The sequence below is a fragment of the Panthera onca genome, chromosome X (assembly GCF_046562875.1).
Source record: "Panthera onca isolate mPanOnc1 chromosome X, mPanOnc1 haplotype 2, whole genome shotgun sequence".
In the NCBI taxonomy this organism is placed as follows: Eukaryota; Metazoa; Chordata; class Mammalia; order Carnivora; family Felidae; genus Panthera; species Panthera onca.
The window spans coordinates 48,743,000-48,754,618 of NC_138357.1; the positions used below are offsets into that span (position 1 = coordinate 48,743,000).

The following is an 11,619-nucleotide window of genomic DNA, read 5'->3' on the forward strand; positions in this document are numbered from 1 at the left end:
TCAGAGTTGCTTCATGATAGTAAGATGGATGCTATAGGCCCAGCCTTTATGTCTCCATTCCAGACAGGACAAAGCAGGAAGGAATAAGGACAACAGGGTCTCCCAGTTACATCACCCCCTCCTACTTTTAAGGAGTTTTCTTGATATTTTGCCTTCATAACATTGGTCCAATATTAATTATGTGGCTACATCTATCTACAAGGGAAGCCAGAAAATGCAGGGTTTGTTTTTAGCTGGTACATTACAAATCCTAACAAAAGTGGGGTTCTTTTCCTAAATATTAAATATAGGTATGGATATTTGGTGGGCAATTCATTATGTGTGCTTCAGATGAGTAGGAACTAGTTAAGTCAAGAAGGGGATACTTCCTAACAGTTATGTTTTCTTGATTACATGCATACAACAAATTTTAGCAACACTTAATCTGTTCATAATTGGTACTACCATCCCTTTCATTATATCTTACAAAATTGTCCCTGCTATGGTAGTAGATTATTTTGTTCATGGAGTGATACAGATTAAGCTAAATGGATGTTTGTAAGTACAATCCAGGGAGCTTTTCTAATTTGGTCATAGGTTATTTTGTTCAGGGAGTGATGCAGATTAAGCTAAGTGGATGTATATGAGTACAATCCAGGAAGCCTTTCTGATTTCCACATTACTTGCTTGCAGGTTATATTACTACTTCTACTTAGAAGTAACTACTTGAGCTCTTAGGAACTAGAACTCACTTTAACTTTCCCTTTCTGCCTCATTGATTGCAGATCACTTCTGAGGAGGGTAACACATTGCTCTTGTAACTATTACCTTGAACTATTTTAGTGTTAGAGTTTTGTCTCTGATCATTGGAATATTTCAGTTGATACACCTAAAGTCTGAATCACAATAAAGAGCTGCAGCAGTATTAAACACATCCATGTGGCTGGACATGTATATAAACCCAACAGAGCCTCTCAGCTCTTCTATTCCACCAGAACTTCGGAAGTTTTAGCAAAGCCTGAGATGGTATTTTCATCATTTTCCTTTTTTGCTTTGGTTGGGACCATGGGTAGGCTCTTTCTAATGTTATTTGCCTACATCTGAAGAGACAGCAGTTTAACTCCTGAGGAGGGTAGTAATCACTGCAAAAAGTTTTGCTAACATTTGCACAAAATAACAAATTCTCTTCTTTTCCTATTTGAAGTACTTCCTTATCCATCATGACTTAATCATTGCTGCCTATTATGCCTTCTATTTAAGATATAAGTTTTTGCCAGAGGTTTTAGGTTTCTCTCACCAAGGTCCTTCATGAAATATTGTGACAAAACAAATATATATTACCACCTACATTAAAAAAGCTTTATTTTTCTCCATATTTAAAAAAAAAATTTTGTCAAAATCTGATTTAAGGAGTGGCCTTGAGATTTGTGTCCCTGTTCCAAACTTATGCATTTCATTTATTTATTTATCTTTCCAAATCTTAGGGACAAGTTCAGAATCAGGGAAGACCAATTTGCAAATTTATAATTCATCCCTAATTATGTTTACATTTGAATTAAAGATACCTACCTTCATTTATCTGTACATGACAATGTGTTTGAATATCCACAACTATGTGTGGATTTTAGAGTTTTACATTTTGCTTTGCCTATGCTCAGGCCAAGATGTAACAAGGTATAGAGTCACAAACAAGCACATAAGAGGAATCTTAAGGAATTACTGAATTGTTAGCTGACCTCTGTTTCAGCTGGAGCCAGCCTCTTGGCAGTTAATTTGAATGATATAAAATGATTCCTCTCTACTCTCATACCTCCATCCCTAGCCACAATACTACATGGTGGCAAGCCCATAGTCTCTACCAGTTCTATGCAATTCCAGAAGTGGCTGCTTTGCTTTATTCACATCTGGTCTGCATTTTCTTTTTCACACTTAAAGGAGCATAAAATGTCCATCTTAAAGATAAACTGGCAAATTGTGTCCCAGTACACTGAAAGGGTCTTAGCTCTGATTGGCTTTTCAGTAGTTTAAACTAGGTCAAAGGCCACTCCCAGAGCTGTGTTGAAATCTGGACTCAGCCTGGATTAGGCCTTGATGTTTAGCTGTTTCCAATGCTTTTTCTCCAAATGATGAGGTATACATCCAATTCAACCATTATTTCTCGATCCCCCCTCATATGTATGTGCCCCTTTACCAAGATAGCCTTTAACAAAGGAGTCAGAGCATTGCCTCTTTCCTATGCCATTTTTTTAAAAATAAGAAGCGAACAAGAAATACAAGTGTATAAGATGTGTTATATATAGACTAATATCAGGCAAGGCCCTGAATTTCTGATTTCTTCCCCCAGCAAAAAGCAATCACAGCAATATATTTTCAGCTTTTTTTGGCATGTTTTTTTTTGTCTTTGCAACCTCTCCTTGTCTCCCCATCTCCTCTGATTATACCCCAAGGTTTTCTGTGAATGTTAAACTGCTCATATTTTGTTGCATTGTACAATGTGATGAAAATTTTCATTAGGTCATCATCATACAAGAATGTAACATAAATAAAAATGGATCTGGAAAGTTAAGGCTATAACCAGACATTAAGATGAACAATTTCCTAATGAACAGGCAGAAATTAACCCTGGGTCTATGGTTTGATGAAACCCATGTAGAAAGCTTCTCTAAGAGTCAAATTAAAGCCTTAACTCTGAATGAACCTGACTTGAGAAGAGAGAAAAAAAGTCTCACCAAAAATTCTGAATTCTAACTGCTGAGATATTCTATGATAGGATTAAAGTAATCCATAAAAGATTTCTTTATTTTAAGAAATATGACCCTAATAAAACTGCAGATAAGAAAGATAAGGAAGGATGGCTAGTTGAATATAATTAAATGATGTTCAATCTATGAGTGATGTGTAGACAAGGTCAATTGAAGCTTATGGGTCAAATGGAAGGAAAAGATATCAGTATATTCCTTCTAATGGGAAATCAAGTCATATAAATGGCTTAGTGAGAAGATTGGCTGGCAGAACTGATGGTCAAAAAGAAGTGAAGTGATTGGGTTTTCAAAGAGAGCATGATACCAATCTAAAATTAAGCATGGCATGTCATTGACAAGTAGGGTGGAAGTATGGTTAGCAGTGCTGTTGTTCAAAATATGGCCAAGACTTCTCAGATATACTGATTGTTGGATTCCCTACTCTTCCTCCACTCCCTCTTCTGCTGTAACTAGTTTCAAATGAGTGGATTTTTAGCTGGAGTTGATAAAAATGCTGACTCTCAGCCCCTTGACACTCAGGATAAACTTTTTTAAGTTTTATTTTTTAAATGTTTATTTATTTTTGAGAAAGAACGAGAAAGTGTGAGAAGGGGAGGGACAGAGAGAGGGAGAGGATCCGAAGCAGGCTCTGCGCTGACAGCAGAGAGCCCAATGTAGGGCTTGAACTAACGAACTTCAAGATCATGATCTGAGCTGAAGTCACACGCTTAACCGAACTGAGCCACCCAGGTGCACCTAAACTTTTTTTAAATACATTTTTTCATCATAACATGTTTACCTTTAGGTTTTTAGTTTTTTCAGCAGTGGGAACAACAAAACTAATAATAAAAGACATGAGTGTACAGGGGGAGATCTACAGCCTTTTAAAAATCCAATTCTTCACACTTGTCCCAAAAGGCAATAAAGGACCATCTAGAAGTGCCATTTCCCAGAAGGGTCTGTGGGTACCTAAGAAAACAGAACACTGGGATGTAACAATGATTCCTGGGAAAAGCTGATGAAATTGACATTTTATTTTCTCCAAACAGATCAGAATGAAGGATTTCATTGCAGGGAAGAATGCAGGATTCTTGGCCACTCTGACAGGTGCTGGATGCCCCGGAACCCCATGCCCACCAGGTCCAAGTCCCCTGAGCATGTGAGGAATGTCATAGCTCTGTCCATTGAAGCTACTGCTGCTGATGTTGAGGCTTATGACGACTGCGGCCCCACCAAGCGGACTTTTGCAACCTTTGGAAAAGATGTCAGTGACCACTCAGCTGAGGAGAGGCCCACCCTGAAAGGCAGAAGAACTGTTGATGTGACCATCTGCAGCCCCAAGCTCAATGGCGCTATTCGGGAGGCGGGCAATGGTTGTGAGGCTGTTAGCCCTATCACCTCCCCCCTACACCTCAAGAGCCCTCTGCCCACCAAGCCCTCCATGTCTTACACCCTGGCGCCCCCTGCCAGTGATCTGGAGCAGTATGTCAACAATGGCCTTTCTCGTCCCTCTGAAGCTGAGCCCCGTGGAGCCGACAGCGAGAAAGTCATCCATGAGGTCAACCCCACTCTGAAGGAGGGTCGCGACAAAGAATCTCCTGGTATGAAGCGTCTGAAGGATATCGTTCTCTAAAGCAGTCTAGGGGAAGAAGAGAGAGAATCCATACTGGTTATTGAAGAAGAAGGAGCTGATTGTTTTAATTGCTCATTAATGGTTGGTTCTTGAGTGGCTGTGATTTCAGAGCTTTCCCTAAATGTATTGTTTATAAGTGACTATCATTCTTTGACAATCCCTCTTGTTTCAACAAGCAGCAGGGGTGTTCAGTTGGAGCAAATTAGCTTTGGTTTGAGTTGTTCATGGGGCCTTGATGTTGGGGAAACAGAGACAAATTCAGTTGTGAAAAGTATTATGTATTAAGTGTTTGAATTTGTGTATTTTTCTATGTCAAAATCATAATATAAATTACCATTGTTTGTGGAGGATTACATTTAAAAAAAGCAAAAAAAAAAAAAGAAAGAAAAAGAAAGCTCTGGACATCTTTAATAAGCTTGCCACTGTTTTGTAGTGTAGACAAGTTAATGGTCATTTATTGTGTACTATTCCTTGATTCAGTGATGTGAAATTGAGTCCCCAAAAGGTTGTTTCTGAAGCTTGAGTACTTTCCAGTTATGCTACTTTGCTATGGACACCCCTGCTTTAAGAACCCTTTTGCTAGCTGTGCTGTTGTTGTATTTGATATTGCAAATTGCTATGTGTGTGGTGATGGCAAAAGGCTTTTAGAAGTTGGTGTTTTTTTTTCTTAAAAAAATAAAACTATAGACAAAAACAAAGTGCAAAAAACTGAGATGGCAAGTCAAAGAGCAACACCACACATATAGATTGAACACTTAGAGGATACTCACTCACGGAGGATACCCATGTAGTGATTGCTCACTACGTTGCAGGGTATTTTTCCTGCCTTTCAGTCTTCTATTCAGATCAGTGATAGATCGTCATAGAAAGTCATTCATGGATATTCTGCTATGTAATTTGCATTTGTTAGAAATACTGTCCTAAAAGTTTTATGAGATCAATTTTTAAAATTTTCAGGACTTGAATGGGAAAGAAGCTCCTGAAGTTATCAGTTTCCAGGCTTAGAAATTCCCTGTCTCTAATCATCTAAAACTCAAAAAGACTGAATCTATTTTGAGATCTAAATTAACATCTTTTCAGACACATACTTCCTGATTCAGTGTTTCCAATCATGATTAGAATTAGACTGCAAAGCATGTTGGGGGCTAGAACTGAGAACTCCATGTTGCTCTATATTGTAGGATTATAAATAGGAATGGAGTAAGCAGTACAAAGTGTACATTTTGGAAAAGACAGGTAGGTAACAAGTAACAGCATCACAAATCCAATTACTGTGCCTTCTAAATGGAGACACTTGGACACTTGAACTCCTCTTTTTATGACTAATACTTTTTTTAAAGTTAAAAATGTGAACAGGAAATACTAAAATAAAAATTCTTTAAATTTAGCTAACTCTTTGCTATAGGCTAGGAATACACCTTTTGTTATTAACAAGTTTGTTATGCATGTTCTTTTTTTGTTTAACATTTCTTAACTCCCCCATTTATTGTCTATTAATATTTACTAGCAAACATAGTATTCTCACAGCCTAAGAGTTCATTATTTAAAGCTAAATAAATACATCACCTTTGCTCTGCCTTGGTCTTAAAAAAGATGTTTCTAGAGAAACAAGTTTTGTGGTTCTGTTCTCATTCGTTTCATTTTTTGAAATTCAAGAATACCCAGAAAAAAGGCTTAGAGGTTAGAGCACTAAAATGCAAAAAAGGATTTATTTTCTTAAGTTTAAGTAGATAAGTGAGCTCTTTTAAATGTTTTAGTTATTTTTCTCTAAGTTCCTGGCTTTATACATTACTAGGAATATTTTATTTTATGGGAGGGAGGGTTTTGAGGGAGGGTAGTAGGTATTGAAGAGGGAGTGGGGCTAGGTAGGGGAGAATATTTCTGAAAAAGAACGTATAATGAAGCTACAAATTAATCCTTATTTCTTATTCACTGCTGAATACTACCTCATGCAAAAATATTGGTGTGGCTGCAAATTTCCCTCTGAAACTGATACAACTAGAGATCAATTACTTTAACATCTTCATTTAGGCTCATTTCATTATCTCTCATATACTTTTTTCTCTCTTTGATTCGTTTCATTTTAGCAGATTTTAAATTAGGTATTTATTTGTGTTTTCAAGTGACTGTTTGATTAACACATTAAAACTTATTTTTCCCCTTTAAGTTATGATGCCTGCCTATAGAATTTAGACTGTTCTTCACCTGATCCATCCTGATATTATGTTGTTAGCTACCACATCAAGGCCACTTTTAAGTCAGATTTGACAGCTTTTGTAAAGGTGTATTTCCTACTATGCTCAGTACGAATGAAGGAGATGAAAAGATTGTGGCAAGTGGGAGTATTAAACGTTAGATGGCTGTTGAGCCAGAGAGGCCACTGGCTGTCATGCCTCTTACCAACCAAGTTTAAAATAGAGTAGCAGTGGCATTGATTTTGCTTTTTTTCTCCCCTCCATTTTTTTTTTCAGATTTCAGTTTTGAGCCATAGACCAATCCTGTTTCCTTATTAAAATACTTTTTTTTTCTCAGTGGGTAGTCAGATATTTTCTTTCTTTGAAACCCTTTCTTAAGCATGATCAGAGAATTCCCCTCATTAAGAAAGTGTCTTTTTTTCTTTTCAATTGTCTGATGTATACATACTCATGTATACATGTGCTCCTAGGAAGCACAAGTGCATCCTAGGAGGGCTTTGTAAGCTGGTTTTACAGACAGACTATGCCTGCAAGTAGGAATTTTGTGAAAGATCCTAGATTTCCCTTTGGCTCATATTTTTCCCCTCTTCTTTTCAACATGTCTGATGAAGAGCCACATAAGGACAGAAGGCCAAATATTCTTTCTTTTCCCTCTCAAAACATGTTACACGTTTAAATGTGAGGGAGCAGTTTAAGTTCTTAAATCCTAGGGAGTTCTATTCCATCTATTCTGATATCCCCTTTGGGAAGGAATTGGTGTGGCATGACTTACTTTTCTAACAACTGCATTGGGGACATCCCTGGGCAGGTAAACTTCTTCATGCAATATAAAGGCTTTATTTTGCATTGATTGCTTTTCCCCAAATATGGGAATATGCTATATACATGTAATTGGAAGAAGAAGAGAACCATGCTATGTGGAATCTCTTTTTTCTTTTCTCAATACTGATTAATCTTTGAAACTGTTCAGGATGAAATTTACCATCCCTTTAATCCTCTTAAAGCCAGTAGAATAAATTATGGCCCACCTTATTGCCCAAATAGGTAATGCACCAAGCTATCCCACAGTTCCTGAAGGGCAGTTGTTCTCAAAGTGTAGTCCTTTAACCAGCAGAAACAACATCACTTGGGAACTTGTCAGAAATGGTCATTCTCTGTTCTCATCCAGACCAACTGAAGCAGAAGCTCTGGTAGTGAGGCCTAGCAATTCATATGGATCAGATACCCACTGAAAGGTTGAGGGCTTGTGAAAGTACAGGTTGATGGGCCCCACACTTAGAGTTTCAGTAGGTCTGGGATGGGTCCTGACTCTTTGCCTATTGAAAAATTCCAATGTGATGCCGAAGCTGCTGGTCCAGGGACAACACCTTAAGTATCACTGATCCATAGTAAACCTGCCTAATAGAGCTAATTGCACCTAAGGTGCTCACTTAAACTAGTTTGTTGACAAGGTGATCCATTGGTCGTGAATCAAAAATGTTAAATGGAATACAACTTAGAACTCTGAAAATTAGCAACATCAAGAGTACCATCCCGATAGTGTTCCTTTAGCATACAACTGATTGTATGATGGAAATTCAGTTGAACTTTTCATATAGCTCAATCATATCATTAATAAGCAAAAGAAAAGTGGTCCATTTGTGGCTGCAAGGATAAAGGGCAGTTTGGGGAGAGGCAGGGGTGTAGAGGATAACTCAATTGGATATCTATGATGGGAAAAGGATTATTATTGTACATAAGAGCAGTTCTGGTTGGAATTCCAATTCACTCTATGGGGACCATTTTGGTGTCGAATGTTTCCCCAAGCATCCTGACAAGTCTGGTCCACTTGGCTCTTTACCCTGGATAATAAGACCCTAACTGACTTTGAAAACCTGGCATACATGAGGTTAAGAAGTCTATTGTATACAGTCCTAGTGTTTGCCTTCTCAGTAAAATTACATTTAAGGATGTCATTTCATGAATCAAATTGTATCTGCTGACACTGAAGTGTATTGAGATGTTGTTCTTTAGTTTAAGTATGTAACAGGGTAATATTCAAAGGGGAAGTGTGGGGGTGGGGATGGGACTGGGTGGCTTTATATTGATAATGAAATATTCCAGAGCAAAACACATTGTCCTAATGAAGTTGTTGCAGCTCTTTTTGTTTTCTTGTGAGGCTGGAATTGGCCTGTGGGTCACTTGTTGTGCAAAGTGAATTAATTTCAAATAGAACTCATATTGCTTTTGTAAAAAAAAAGAAAATCAACCACCTTGTCTGAAATATATATTGTAAGGTGCTCTTGGTAAAGAACAACCCACAAAAACCTGATCTTGATTGGAAAGCACTGTAGGTCATTAGGGAAAACTGATGATGCTGATTGTGCTCCAGCTGTGTTGGCAATTAAAGATGACCTTGTTACTAATTGAAAGTTGCTGTCAACCTTAGCAAACAAACCAGGTAACACCATTACAGGACTGGTTAAATAGATTTTTACTGGCACTGGCTGGTGTTCAGCTGAGGAAGGCTAGGATACAGACTTTAATGACCAAGAGCCAGACTAGCTCAAGCTAGAAATTCAGCAACAAATACCTCCTTGTGCTATTTGAATGCTAAGGTATTAGTTGCAAAAGGCTTATGCCTTCACTCCTCTAGTGAGGGGAATGAGCCTGATGACACTATTACTGTTTACCTGTCAAACCAGGGTGGAAATACAGAGGGATGCAAGTACAGTATGTCTCATTAAGCAGTCTCTGTTGCTGATTATATGAAGATGAAATTGTTGTATATGCTAATCTGTATGTTGTGTACATTTTCACAGTGATTGAATCATTGTAAAAAAAAAAAGACAAAAAAGAATCACCACTCTATTTTATGAAGATGATAAAGCAGCTTTATTAAATTATTACAGTTATGTTTTAAATGGTATTATCTGCCACATTGTTTCCTTTTATCTGGTGGTTCTCTGTTTCCCCTTTAAATGTGTTTTCTCTGCTTCAAAAACTTAATGCATTTTAGTATTAAAAGATATTATGGAAAAATTGTTGAGTGTTGGGTGAAAATGTGTCTTGGAGAGCATTGGTTGGCTTGGGGGTAGGGTAGCTATCAGGCCAAGGAGGCAACCAGCCCTTGGTGGGGTCACTGGTGTTCAGGCCCAAAGGGTTCCTCTTGCTGTTTCTACGCTACACAATTGCTAGCTCTCCAACTGAGGAGATTCTTCATTCAGACTCCTGTCATTTCCTGAGAACCTTCCTTCCTTCCCCCACTAGTTAATACCATTTTCTGAGGGGAGAGACCCATTCATATCCATAATGGTAAAGACTTTTCTGGGTGGTACTTTAAACAGGAGCATAAAACCATTCTTTAAGAATAACCATTTCAGGCCAACTTCACAGTGGGACTTCTCTGAATTAATTTTTAAAAAGGTGAGACATAGTAGAGGCTGTCAGCAGGGGAAAAGAGAATTTAAAACAAGGATGACCTGTGCCCCTTTGATGCCTTCCAGTTTGAAAGTGAAGCAACAGGAGAGGCTCTGACTTTGCATATAACAAGGCTACAGTAAAAGTCCTGATAAACTTTCTTTACCCAAACTATTATTCTCTGGGACTTAGCACTTGGGCTGTTAAGTATTCATTTTGGCTGCAACTGGCAGGGGAAAAAAATCCCAGTAGAGTAAAAGAAGGAGCACAGCAGAACATTTCCAAATAGTGCTTTTAATGGTTACAGGCTAAATTGCTTCAGCATGACCTATTCTCTGGACAATTAAAAAAAAAAAAAAAGATCTCAAGGAAATCCACTGTTTTCCTGGATCTACAGCTTCCTGTTATCTCTCCTCACCTGTATTAAATTAAGATTGCATCTCATTTCCCAGAATTAGCCCTAAAGCCATAGCAATAGCCAGGTATTTGATGCTGCGGTTTAATGGGTGTTACATCAGAATGCGAGCACAGACATGCTGGGACACATGAAGTCACATATGCTGATGTATGTACAGATGTTCACACAGAGTCACAGATGTTTATAAAAGTGTATCAGAAGGAGGCTGGTTTGTCACTGGTTTAGAGGCCATTAAGTCATAGGATGTCATTATGAGTGCTTTTGTATTAACCCATACCAAAAGTGCAAAGAAAAGAAGCTTCTTTGACCCTCTTCCATTTACATTTTTTTTTTTTTGGCTTTACAAATGAATGATAGCTCCTCCTTAAAATAAGATTCTTCAAGGAATGAGTAAGAAAAAAAATAAATCCTCACATGATGAAGGGCATTCATACATAGGACACAAATATATCCAAGGACATGGACAACTACTGTACTTCAGCCAAAAGTGGGAGAGTGACAAGATTATAAGGATAACCTCAAAGCTATTCAAGTTTATAAAACAAAACAAAGCAAATTATTAAAATAATACACTTCTTCATTTTGGTAACAAATACTTGTGACTCATCTCGTATGTCATAGATTTTTTTCTGTGTGTGGGGTCAAGAAACCATGCTGGAAACTGCCTAAAAGGGCAGCGTCTGATAAGAAGTGACAGCTGTTCTAGGGACAGATAGGACCACCCATTTTCATTATTTTGGTTTTGGGGTATAAATATGCCTGAAAGAGATGCATCTTGGATGCACTGTTACTGCTTGCAAGGGGATGGGACCCTTAACTTGCAAAGCACAATTCTCCAGGATGGGATCAGAGAGGTGTTCTTTTAAAGTCCTAACCTTCCTCTATGTTGGCAAATGACCTACTTGCACATCTCACACTTCCATCATGTGCTCCTTTTGATGTGGAGGAGGATGAGTGAGAAGTGAGATAAGATTCTCTTGGTTACATGCAATTATTGCCTTGATGGCTGTAACCCCACCCCAGTCTCTCAATGATAGTGCACTGCGGGGAGTCTACAGAGCCCTGTTGGTAACCTCTGCTGTTTTTGCCCAGGGGTGAGGAGAAATAGGCCAGTGGCCCCAACATTTCCCTATTTTCCTTCTCTGTTTCAGTGTCTTGACTTCCCTGGTGCTCAAAGCCTTAATTTTCCTTAGCTTCCCAGGTTTTCCAGTATGCCCTCCTCTCTCCCCAGCCAGAATTTTCTCCTCTCTTGTA

General features: G+C 38.2%; 1 protein-coding gene across 2 annotated transcripts in view; it reads left to right on the forward strand.

Annotated features, from left to right (window-relative positions):
• The window catches only part of PCDH19 (protocadherin 19), a 109,120-nt gene extending 100,328 nt beyond the window's left edge, over positions 1-8,792 (forward strand). For both annotated transcript variants that reach the window (XM_081793998.1, XM_081793999.1), the window contains exon 5: positions 3,770-8,792. In XM_081793998.1, the coding sequence (XP_081650124.1) occupies positions 3,770-4,353 (584 nt within the window). In that variant the 3' untranslated portion in view covers positions 4,354-8,792. The remainder of the gene's footprint in view (positions 1-3,769) is intronic.
• The last annotated feature ends 2,827 nt before the right edge of the window (positions 8,793-11,619 follow it).